Source organism: Panthera pardus, unplaced genomic scaffold, assembly GCF_024362965.1.
Source record: "Panthera pardus isolate Hobbes unplaced genomic scaffold, ASM2436296v1 HiC_scaffold_15, whole genome shotgun sequence".
Taxonomy (NCBI): domain Eukaryota; kingdom Metazoa; phylum Chordata; class Mammalia; order Carnivora; family Felidae; genus Panthera; species Panthera pardus.
Window position 1 is genome coordinate 50,735,301 of NW_026526710.1, and position 12,838 is coordinate 50,748,138.

At 41.4% G+C, this 12,838-nt stretch overlaps 1 protein-coding gene across 28 annotated transcripts in view; it reads left to right on the forward strand.

Moving 5' to 3' along the window:
* Positions 1–12,838, forward strand: part of DTNA (dystrobrevin alpha) — a 355,255-nt gene that overhangs the window by 314,913 nt on the left and 27,504 nt on the right. For all 28 annotated transcript variants that reach the window (XM_053902550.1, XM_053902552.1, XM_053902551.1 and 25 more), the window contains 2 exons: positions 1,561–1,658; positions 6,138–6,251. In XM_053902550.1, the coding sequence (XP_053758525.1) occupies positions 1,561–1,658; positions 6,138–6,251 (212 nt within the window). The remainder of the gene's footprint in view (positions 1–1,560; positions 1,659–6,137; positions 6,252–12,838) is intronic.

Consider the following 12,838-nt stretch of genomic DNA (forward strand, 5'->3'; position numbering starts at 1 on the left):
AAAAATCATAGAAAAGCTTTATGAGAGCCAGACATTTACCAAGCTTAATCTTTCTACAGTCAGGTGTCTGGACATTAAAAAGCAGGCTGAGTTTTTTCATTTCTGGGGGCGTAGGCAATTGATGCCATTTTTAAAAGCTTGGCATTCTTTAGTGGAAAGATTAATTGTGATTTTTTTTTTAATTTGTTTAAAAACCAGTTGAGGAACTTCTAAAATGTACTGTAGAGCAAAGAAAGCAAAGCGCAGGGAACTATACATAATCTGACTCTGTTTTTATAAAAAATGACAAATTAAACCTTCATTAAATGCACACATACATGTACATATATAAATACAGTATGTGATTACATGTATATACATATGTAAATGTACATACATATGTAAAAGTTGACCTTTATTTGGAAATATGAAAATCAATCTATCCTTGTTGTAAAAAATCTTCTTGGGGTACCTGGGTGGTTCAGTCGGTTAAATGTCCAACTTCAGCTCAAGTCATGATCTCACAGTTCATGAGTTTGAGTCCCGAGTCAGGCTTTGGAATCTGTGACTCCCTCTTTCTCTGCCCCTCTCCTACTCACACTATGTCTCTTTCTGTCTGTCAAAAAATAAATAAATGTTAAAAAAATTTTTTTTAAATCCTCTTGTAATTATAATCAATGTATTGTGTAAAAGAACTCATTTGATACAATAATACTTTGATTTTACAACAAAAAATACGTCTATAAATATACATATGTATATATGTATTTACATATAATCATAGGCCGTATTTATATATATGTATATATGTATGTGTATTTAGTCAGGGAAATTTGCATATATATATAATTTGTTAAGATTAATTTCTGTGTATGTGTATATATATGTATATATATATATATATATATGTGTATATATATATATATATATATATGTGTATATATATATAGAGAGAGAGAGAGAGAGAGAATGGAGAAAGCTGTGACTGCATATACACTAGTTGTTAAAACATGACCAGGAGTGATGAGTGTTATGCCATGAATGTGGAGGAAGGATGTATATATCCATTAATGTAAAATTACATACATGAATAAAGAAATGCTAATAAGTATGTTGACCAAAAGAAGAAAAGAAAATCCTATTAACCGTGATTTTCAAACCATGACATTTTTTTATTGTGCGTTACAGTGATTGAACAGTAATTCTAGAGAGGTATCTCAACAGGAAGTATTTTTTACACCCACCTACACTGAGAGAACTGTCACAGTGGGGACAGCACAGCAAGAATGAAATCGCTCCCAAAGACTTCAAGTCAGAAAGCTACAAGACTGTGTCTTCTACGTTTTGTGTGTTTGCCTGCCAGGGAATTCTGTTCTGCTTCTGCTCGCAGAGGCGTCCCCCCAGATTCACAGAGAAGTCGGTCCTTAGGAGATGAATGGCAATTTCATGTATTTGCTTTTCCTGTTTTGATAGAAATAGTTTTTTTTCTTTCCTGTCTGCATATCTCATGATTCCTGTCTCCTCACACACATGTGGGTTTCCATTCCCAATGTTAAACAGCATAAACCACATGTTTTACAGCAGCCGACGCAGCAGAGAAGTGCTCCTGACATCTCCTTCACCATTGATGCGAATAAGCAACAGAGGCAGCTGATCGCAGAGCTAGAAAACAAGAACAGGTAAGGCTTTTTAGACATGCTGGCTTTTTTGATCAGAGTGTGTGTTCACTGAAAACTTATAGGTATGCTTTAAAATGTCCAGGTTTTTCAGCTGTATGCATATTTAAAGGACGATGTCTTTAGTCAGTGATATTGGCGTCTGAGAAGCTCGTCTTTAGATTTTAGATCTTCAAAATCTTCATGAGAAAACATACATACAGTTCTGAGATATCAGTGCAATTAATGTTTCCTCTCTAGACAGTATCATTTCCCTTTTACTGACGTGCTTGTTTTTGTTGAAAGTTTATTTATTGTGAGAGAAAGAGAGAGAGTGGGAGCAGAGGGTGGGGCAGAGGGAGAGGGGAGAGAGAAAACCAAGCAGCCCCAACTTGGGGCTCTACCTCACCAACTGTGAGATCATGACCTGAGCCAAAATTAAGAGTAGGACGCTTAACTCGCTGAGCCACCCTGGTGCCCCAACACGCCTGTTTTTGTTAAGGAGCTGTCTCATTCAGAAGGGCCCTCCTGAGTGCCACCCAGAGACAAACAGAAGGCTCTTCTAAAAGAGGCATTTGGAAGTTGCCCAGGTGACTCAGTCGGTTAGCGTCCGACCCGTGGTTTTGGCTCAGCTATGATCTCACGGTTTGTGAGTTCTAGCCCCACGTCGGGCTCCGCGCTGGCAGAGTAGAGCCTGCTTAGGATCCCCTCTCCCTCTCTCTCTGCCCCTACCCTGCTTGTGCTCTCTCTTCCTCTCTCTCAAGATAAATAAACTTTTAAATAAGCAAATCAGGCATTTGGGCTGACACCACTGTCCCCCAGTTGTTGGAGCCAAACACCTCCATGCCCAAGTCCATCAGCAGGACTCTGTCTATTCGACACAGACTGATTCTCAGCCGACCCCCACAACATATCCCAGACTGTCCACTCTGTTTCCACCATTAGCAGCAGCCCAACCTGTCACTGTGTAAAACACAAGTCATATCATGTTATTTTATGTTCAAAACCCTCTGATGGGTTTCTGTCACACTTCGACTGAAACCTACCCTTCTTACCGTGGTCTGCAAGGTCTAACCTGGGCTGATGCCTGCCTACGTTGCCAGCCTCAGCAAATCCTGCTCAGTGTGCTCCTGCTCACCTCTTTCCTTGCAGCCTGTGTTCTCTAAAGTTCTAAACTGTTCTCTGAAGTTCTAAACAGTCTAAACTGTTCTCTCAGTTTAGGGTGCTCTTCCTTAGGGTCGCTGCATGGGCAGGCCTTTCTCATCATTCAGGTCTTGCCTCACAAGTCCTCCCGTCGAATCGTTCCCACTACCTCCTGCGCCAGGAACCGCTCTCTATCACAGCTCCTGGTATGCGTGTGAGACATCACTATCTGAAATAATTGCATCTATGTGTCTGTTTCCTTCTTCCCTGACTGAAATGGAAGTTCTTTGAGAACAGAGACCATGCCAAAGGGCCTCTGGGTTCTAGGCCCATGGTTAGGATGTTGCAGAAGCTCAGTAAATATATATTGAGTGAGAAAAATAATTAATTACAGAGTTAGATCTCAAACTCAATACTGAGTAGGTCCAACATGGGAGCAACGTGTACATTCTAGATCTCTTAGAAGAGCACCAAACTGTCTTAACACTGAATCCCAATCTTTTTTTTAATTTTTTTTAATGTTTATGTTTGAGAGAGACAGAGAAACAGAGCATGAGTAGGGGAGGGGCAGAGAGAAAGAGGGAGACATAGAATCCAAAGCAGGCTCCAGGCTCTGAGCTGTCAGCACGGAGCCCGACGTGGGGCTTGAACTCATGAGCCATGAGATCATGACCCGAGTGGAAGTCGGATGCTTAACCAACCGAGGCACCCAGGCGCCCCCACTGAATCCCATTCTTAAACACTGATGTCACTTCTGAGATCAAACTGAATAAAGGAGGAGGTCCTGATCCTTGTTTCATGCCTATAGAGTTTGACGTGAGAATTTAGGGATAAATGGTCAAAGTGTTTTTTCACATTCTATGATAAAAATTAAAAAGAAGGTGCAGACTTGGTTGGCATATTTTCCTGTTCTTAGAAAGAGAAAAAGACTACAGTGAAAACTCCCAAGCCCACAAATATCTTATCTTGGTTGCAGTGTTTACCTGCTCTCCTACCTCTCCAAAGCACTTTATTTTCCCTTCAAATCCTCTGCTTCCACTCAGCATGAGGTGAAATCAGGACCTCCTTTAAGGAAATACCCCAGTGACATCGGCCCCCACGCGGAATTCCAGAATCAGCTAGGAGCACCATGGATGTTCCAATGGCCCCAGCTATGCTGTGCTACCAGTCTTACTGCTTGTTTCCAAGACGTTTCTGGATGTTGTACTCTGAATGCGTGTTTGTAGGACCAGAGAAAGAATAAAGAAATGGGAATGAGAAGAGATGGCAGAAAGAGAAGTTTGTCCTGTCTCTTAGTCCTTTCGTGGCCCACAGAGTTCCCCACACCATGCCTGAAGAGCATCTAGTCCGTCCTGAACTCATTTGTCTAAACCGGTGGCTTCATGCCCTCCAAGGACCCCAGAACCACGTCCCAGAAGCTTATCCAGGTCAACTTCTGCACTGTAGGAATTCGCCCTAGGAATCCTGTGGTCTCCAAGGTGACAATGAACCCACTAATCAGATCTCTGAGCTTCAGGGGAGGTTAGAGTTCCTCACTTCACTCCATGACTACTCTGGGTGATTCATGGACTTTTCAGCCATGATTGTTAGAAGATAATGCTTCCTCATAGCACACTTGGAAGAACTAATTGGGATTGGTATTAGGAGTAGCAGTACTCTTTACATTATATGACATAAATCACAGCCTGCATAAGCTAAACCTATCAGAGCAAACACCAAAGACAGAGGGAGTCAGATATCCATGGCCTCTGGAGCTAACCGCCTGGGTTCAAATCACCTCTACCACCTACTTGTTATTGAACTTGGGCAAGTCTTTTAACTGGCCTGTGCTTTGATTTCCTTATTCATAAAACAGATAATAGCAGGACCTATATACCATTTTTATGAGGATTCAATAAAAGAAGATTAAAGAGGAGAGCATAGTTCCTGGGGAGAGGCTAAGAACTCAGTACTCTTTACAGATCTTACCATAATTTTTCTTATCAGAGCTGCTTCTCTCTTTTCCTTCCTTAAGCTAAATGCTGCATCATGGTTCTGTCCTTGGAACTGACAAGGAGAACAAGTGGGAGTCATAGAATGTCAGGATGTTAGTCCTGGCGGAGAACTTCGAAATCTCAGCTTTACCGATTTTCAGGCCCTGTGGGACCTGGGATCTCTATAGAGGTCTGAAGAAGGGGAAGAAGGGCTTGCGGCAGGGCTTTCTTTCACCAGAACAGGCTCCCTTTTAACCATTTGACGTATTGAGTTTCCATAGAAAATTTGTCTTAAAGTTTTCCACCAGGGAATGCCAAAGGGGGACAGAAAAAGGTGGAAAACCCCTGAATTATAGTTCATTCTCCTCACTATACCCGTGAGAGAGGTAGTAACTGATAATGAGCTTCTTAATGCTGGTGTGTTTATGAAGCAGGCAGTTGTAAATCAGCCTTTCGGATGGAAAGCCATCGCCCTTGCTCACCAAGTTCACCTTCCATTCCTTATTCCTTAGTGCTTTGTTCTTATTGTCTGTCTTTTGTGCGTTTTGCTGGATGGAAGACTGACCCCTCCCCCAAGAATATGTGTCTTGTAACCTTGCTTAATGGCTTCAAACTCACTTAAGGATAATTTGCCTTGCATAGGTCACCTAAGCTTTATGGCGGCCTAATGTTCACCTCAGTGCAGGGCAGCCCAGGCTCCGACATCAATAATAGACTGACACATCTCACCCCTGACAGGGGTCACGCCAATCGCACTCTTATGTCACACACTCAATTACAGTGAATCCTTTTAAAAGCACTTTCCTTCCAAGGCTACCCTCATTGAGATCCATTGTTGAGGCTGAAAATGGTAAGAATAAGAAAAAAAATTTTGGCCTAACCGGGGGCTTCTCCGATAAATTCAGTGAGGGGAATGTCATTCCCGGTGAGAGGATGGGGTTATTTAGTTTTGTGAAATGAGCACCATTTATCCTGTTTTCCCTCCAAGCACCTCTTAGCCAGTAGCTGCAATGACTTGATGGTGTCAGGCTGTGATCAGAAATAATCGGAAGATATATTTTTGCTCCTAACCAGCACACTTTTCAAAGTTGAACACGTTACCGCAGCATTATGTTACTTAGTAGAGCGATTATCAGGTCCTGGTGAGAACACTCAGCTTGAAGTCTCCAACAACATACTGCAGAGTTTGAACGTGCTGGGGCTGAGGTCAGCCTTCCGTTGTCCGTAGCACCCATCTAGCTACAGCCAGTCCCTCATAAACACCGTTGGGTAGTGAGACTTTCTTCTGCTCCCAAACATAGGGTGACCGCCCCCCTCGGATGTTAGCATCCTGGGTATCCTGGAAGTTAACTGACCCTAGTTTCTTACCTTCTTCCTCTCTCCCAAGAGAAATCTTACAGGAGATCCAGAGGCTGCGGCTAGAGCATGAACAAGCTTCTCAGCCCACTCCAGAGAAGGCACAGCAAAACCCCACTCTGCTGGCAGAACTCCGGCTCCTCAGGTAAGAGAGGAGCCCAAGGCCTCTTGGGAAATGTAAGTGACTGGGATCTTCCAAAAGTCTAACGGCGTCCAGCCAGAAAACAGTCCTTAGCCACCATAGCTGCTGACATGCTTGCTTTTTCTTTTAAAAAAAATTTTTTTAATGTTTATTTATTTTTGAGGGAGAGAGAGTGGGGGGGGGGTGTGCAGAGAGAGAGGGGGAGACACAGAATCCAAAGCAGGCTCCAGGCTCTGAGCTGTGAGCACAGAGCCCGCCGTGGGGCTCAAACTCACAAACCATGAGATCATGACTTGAGCTGAAGTCAGACACTTAACTGACCGAGCCCCCAGACACCCCTGTTTCTTTTTTAATAGCACAGGCCTATTCACTGAGATTTGGGGGTTTTAAGGAGCTGCTGTGTATATTTTATTCTTTCATGTGACACAGTGAAGGGGAAACAGCATTCTTTACAAACAAAATCTCTCACTGAAAAAAATTTGAACTCAACTCTTTCTAGTTATTTGCACTATCGACAATGTGTTTATGATACAAGTGATCAACGCAACAAACACAGAAACAGCTAAATAAACATCACAGGCTTTTACATTTAAAAATTTACCTGTGACCCACAAAAAAGGAGTCTGATTTTCTCTCAATCTTGGTCCGTAAAAGCTTCACATGCAGACCTTAAAAAATAGACCTCATACCTTCTTGTTCTGCTAATGAATTAAAACACCTGCTGTTGTCTAGTCCGGCACCATAAAACATTTGAGTTTGAAAGGCCCTTAGAAGGTTCCACCCTTGAATTTCAGTGCACTTTTCAGAGTCAGGAAGGTAGAGAATAGCTAATGACTCCTGCTGTGCTCATGTGCAAAAGGATGGGGGGTGGCTGTGGGCTTCACCTCAGACCGGCTTAGCACCATGCCTTGAAATATGACACATACTCAAACCTATGTGTGTAGCAAACAGCACAAACATAAATTCAAAGGCATTGCTTCATAGGAATGTCCTATTTCACAAGGCACTTTTAGTTGTTAGCAGATATAACATTCTTTCCATCTTCCAGTTTCAGTGCCAGATTCCAGGTATATCTTACTCTGAGGGATACTTTTTATAGCAAGTACAGATGCCTCTTCTCAGAAACCCTTGTCATCATTAGAGCGCCATTAACTTCTTCCAGACAAAATGACTAAATTAAGCAGCTTCTGGATGGTTATGTTTGGATTTTACCAAGTTCCTATTGATTGTAGTCATGGATGTTTCCGGGGGTTCCATCCCAGCCCTGCTCTTCAGACACATGCATGATAAGGCACCACAGCACATCTGGCCCAGGCTGCAGGCCCTGCCTGCTCTCAGGGAGGCCCCATTCTCCCTCTCTCCAGGCCCGTGCACCTGCCTAGACGGCAGAGCCACCAAAGGCATGAGTTATGGAAAGGTGATCTATGGAACCGGCAACTTGTGGGCGCTGCTTGATGTGAAAGGATCATGTCATACTTTCGAATAACTAAAGAATTTAGTGGAAGAAACAGAAACACTTCCTTTTTAAACTATATAATCTCTGGTCCTTCCTTCAGGGAGATGTATTAGAAGTCCTTGCATGTTCTACTACATGTCACCCAGGTGGGATGAAAGTGGAAAGAAGGAAAAGGTGACATTCTATATCATTATCCTCAAAGGCATATAAAAGTAAATGCCTGCTCGAAAGAAAATTTGCCTACGAGGACTATGTAGGCCCTCCCAGCTCACAAGCTGTGAGTCGAACTTACACAGAAACATAACTGAATAAACCAATTTGGAAGTGGAGTGATCATTCATCTCCACATCTAGGTACCTTGTCTCCTGAAATGTTCTTTATGCCTCTTCCGTTGAGTGTCCCATTCTCTGTTGGAGGGATGATGACTAGGAATTTTTCATAAACATTTTCATCAGATCACCTGTTAGCATTTGCTTTCGAAAGTATTTGGTTCCATTTGGGTGATGCCATCCAGGAAGGCTTCTTGATGTACCTGGGTCACTGATGATAGTTTTCCAACTGATACATCTTCCCTCCTTGGCATTGCTATCTTGGAATAGACTGATAGTTCTAACCACCCTCCTGGCCCTGACTTGTGGGCATTCCCATATCCCCAGCTGAGCCCAAACCCATGCTAAGGAGTCTGTCTCTGTGAAAAACTTCAGTGTTTTGGTTGCTCCCTGTCAGCTGGTGGCCCATGCCTGAAGCTAGAGGCCTGAGGCCCGAGACACCTAAATCCCAACTGCCTCCATATTCTACACATTTCTTCTACCTGGAAGAAGAAGGAATGCCCTCCCTTAAAGGCTATTTCTCTAGATCCTTATAAGCCATTAATTCTCTGGTAAGCATTTTCATGACTTGGAGATTTCACAGATACCCTGACATCCTAGGTCAAGAAACTTGCTTTGGGTATTCTGACTTTTATCCTTTAGTCATTTCAGACTCCAAAACAATGGCTTCTTGCGCAGTTACTTTGGCCTTTGTTCACACTGAGGAGTGGCCACATGCAGCAGCCACAGGAACTCCTTGGACAGAGATCTTCTCCGTCCATTACAACCTTCTGGTGTCTCTTATTGAGAAACCAACAGGGAAATTTCTTTCAGCTGGGGAATGGATGAGGGGAGACAGGAGCAGAGCTCAGCTTTTCATTAATGCAGTTCATTTTTATCGTAAGAGCACTATGACCTTTCTAAATAATCACATTTTCCTTTTTACATCAGCCACAAGAAAGCTGAAAGCCAAGTTTGCAACCCAGATCTGACAACCAAGTGGGGTTATATGATAGGCATTTCTGTGTGCTAATCTGACGCTCCCTAGGCACTAAACTCTATAATACACTGTCCCGGGTAATTGCTGTAACAAACCCAGGAGATAGACACTATTATTGTACTCTTTTTATAGATATGGAAACTGAGATTCACAGAAGTTAAATAATTTGCCCAAGATCCCACACAATGAGTAGCACATGTGGATTCCATCTCCTTTTCTTGGGTCTTAGTCATCTCCTGCTGGACTGTTATTACTCACTTAATTGATTCCTGGCCCCTGATCCATCTACACCACTAGCAGATTTATCATCCCTCATTTTATTATTCATTTAGTTCATTCAGCAAATATTTCTAAAACGCAGGATGCCCACAGTTGAATTGAAAAAGATACTGTCCTGGTCCCACAGAATGTGTGGTCCAGTAGGAAAATGACATAAATCAAATAAGCACACAAATGAGAATATAATTACAAACTGAGATAAAGACTATTAGGAGTCTTGCTTTTAAATAGAGACATTATAATAATAAAGATCAGAGCAGAAATAAACAATATAGAATCTAAAAAAACTGTAGAGCAGATCAATGAAACCAAGAGTTGGTTTTTTGAAAAAATAAAGAGAGACATTATAATCCAACCTGCCCTTCACTGTGGTCAAAGAAGGTTACCACGAAGAGGGATTGTTTGAGTTGAAGGATGAAGGATGAATGGGAACAGGGATTAAGGGTGGCAGAGGGGCTAAAACAGCAGAGAAAGGGTCTCCTGGAAGATAGAGGCCATAGGTCCAAAAACCAAATGGCAGGAGCGAATGTGGCACTTTTTTAGGAAATGAAAGGTCTATAGACCTAGAATACAGTGAATGAAAGTGTATACGGAAAGAGACAGAGCTGACGATGAAGGTGGGGGTAGACGGTGACACTGTGTGGCCTTACAGACCTTCTCAAGGATATTGCTGTTAATCCGACAATAGAAGCCATAGAAGGGGGAAGAACTGCATGTCCAGTCCACACAGCAGATTACAATGTAAAGTCAGGTTCACATGAATCAGAGATCTTACTCCAGCATGGAGATTTACTAGTAACTTCAAGAATACAGGCAACCAAGAGGCACCGATAAAGCAGAGAAAGGTCTGGAACATTCCACATAGTTCCTGAGGTCTTTCCTTTTCTACATTGGGTGGAGTTTTGGAGGGAGTTTTGCAAGGTTATCTAGCAAGCCTTCCTTAAATTTTTACCACCATATGGAACTGGACGTCTTCTTCAGTGTTACCACGTGCAGCAATTTGTTCATATTTTTATTGTACGCTCACCATCGTCGTCTTGAACTTCTTTCTCCTCCTCTTTCGCTCAAGGACAAAAACTGTATCCTACTCATTATTTTATTTACAGTGTCTTAAAAGTGCCAAATGGATGTTTGTGGCATGAATGGATAAGCTGCAAAACGATTAAGAGATAGCTAAAGAACTGTGTTTGCAAAGACAATACCATCTTCTAGGATAAAACATTTATTAAAACTGTGAAGGAACTAACTTCACACTACAAATCTCAAAGAGGAAAAACATATAATTTCCATATCTATACCTTGCAAAAAAAATAAGCACTTTATTTTATACCCCCGAAATTACATTCTTTTCAATGTGTATAAAATTATTTTTCAAGAAAACTTGCGGGGCGCCTGGGTGGCTCAGTCGGTTAAGCGTCCGACTTTGGCTCAGGTCATGATCTCGCAGTTTGTGAGTTCGGGCCCTGCATTGGGCTCTGTGCTGACAGCTCAGAGCCTGGAGCCTGCTTCGGATTCTGTGTCTCCGTCTCTCTCTGCCCCTCCCCAACTTGTGCTCTGTCTCTCTCTATCAAAAATAAATAAAATGTAAAAAAAACAACAACAACTTGCTAATTAAGGTAACTTCGTGTTCTATTAATTAAAAATGAAAGTGTAACCTCTGGTGTAAGTCTGGTTTCCAGAGTTGAATTTAATAGACCAGCTTAATTTTTAAATTATTTTTGGGAAATAACATAAAGCTGAATACTTTTTGTTTTACCATATGATGATACATTTTTTTAAGTTTATTTATTTATTTATTTTGAGAGAGAGAGCAGGGGTGGAGCAAAGAGAGAGGGAGCAGAAAGAGAGGGAGAGAGAGAATCCCAAGCAGGCTCTGCACTGTCAGCATGGAGCCCGACGCAGGGCTCCAAGTCATGAACTGTGAGATCATGACCTGAGCCAAAACCAACAGCTGGATGCTCAATTGACTAAGTCACCCCTATAGGGATATATTATTAAAATTACCATCATCTCTTATCACAACAGTTTCATGAATGACAGTATATTTTTTTAACTTTTTATTTTGAAAAAATTTAAGAGTTGTAAGAAAATCACAATGGATGTCCTTATATACTTCACCTAGAGATAACAAACATATTACTACACCCTTCTCTATCTCCCTATATAAGCTTATATATATATATATATATGTATATATATGTATGTATGTATATGTATAGCATACATATTTTTGATGAGTCATTTTGAGAGTAAGTTGCAGACATCATAACCCTTTACCACTAAGTATTTCTGTGTATATTTCCTATGTAAAAATGTATTGTCTTACATAACCATGGCACCATCATCAAATTCAGAAAAGTTGATATTATTATCTCATATATGATCTATATTAAAATTTTGCCTGTTGTCCCAACATTGTCCTAAGAGAAAATAGGTTTTAAAGTACATTCAAGGGGCACCTGGGAGGTTCCGTCAGTCGGTCAAGCATTCAGCTTCAGCTCAGGTCATGATCTCACGGCTGGTGAGTTTAAGCCCCACATCAGTCTCTGTGCCGACAGCTCGGAGCCTGGAACCTGCTTCAGATTCTGTGTCTCCCTCTCTCTCTGCCACTCCCCCACTCACACTCCATCTATCTCTCTCAAAAATAAACATTAAAAAATATATATATATCATATATATTATTTAAAAAACACGCAAAATTAGAAATTATCAGGCAGAATCTCAAAATAAAAGACATTCCTTTTACAGAGGTATACATTTAGCTCTATGAAAATAAAATCACTACTTAGTCCTTGTTTTCTTGTTCCCACTTGGAACCATGGAAGCTACACCACAAATATGTTAATCAGACCCACATTTGGTAGCCACTTATAGAGAAGATTAAATAAAGACATTATTACATGAAATTCTTTTTTTTTTTAATTTTTTTTTAATGTTTATTCATTCCTGAGAGAGACAGAGACAGAGTACGAGCAGGGGAGGGGCAGAGAGAGAGGGAGACACAGAATCCGGAGCAGGCTCCAGGCTCTGAGCTGTCAGCACAGAGCCTGATGCGGGACCCAAACTCACAAACCGCGAGATCATGACCTGAGCCCAAGTCGGACACTCAACCAACTAGGCCACCCAGACGCCCCGTGAAATTCTTTTAATTGAATTTAATCAATGCATGAAAGAGTAGATGTCATGTTTTGAAAGATTACTACTTATAAGAAAACTGTACAAACAAGTTTTTTTTTAATTGTTGATTAATTCTAAATTAATACCAGTTAACTTTTCCGCATAGTTTTTAGATGCCTATCTTAGTATTTTTTACCTACAATATTAGAATTTACTGCAACCCTCTTCGCAAAGTGCTCCTATGACCAAAAGTCCAAAAATTACAAAACAGTATCTAGAAGAAAACTGGAAATACGTCAGAAACATTATCTATCCTTCTACCAACCCCTACCATGGATATATTTGGTACACCATGTGCAGACAAGGTCAAAGATAAAACAGCTAGTGGATTTGTCATTGACGAATATTTTTGAATGGAGTAAGACTTTCA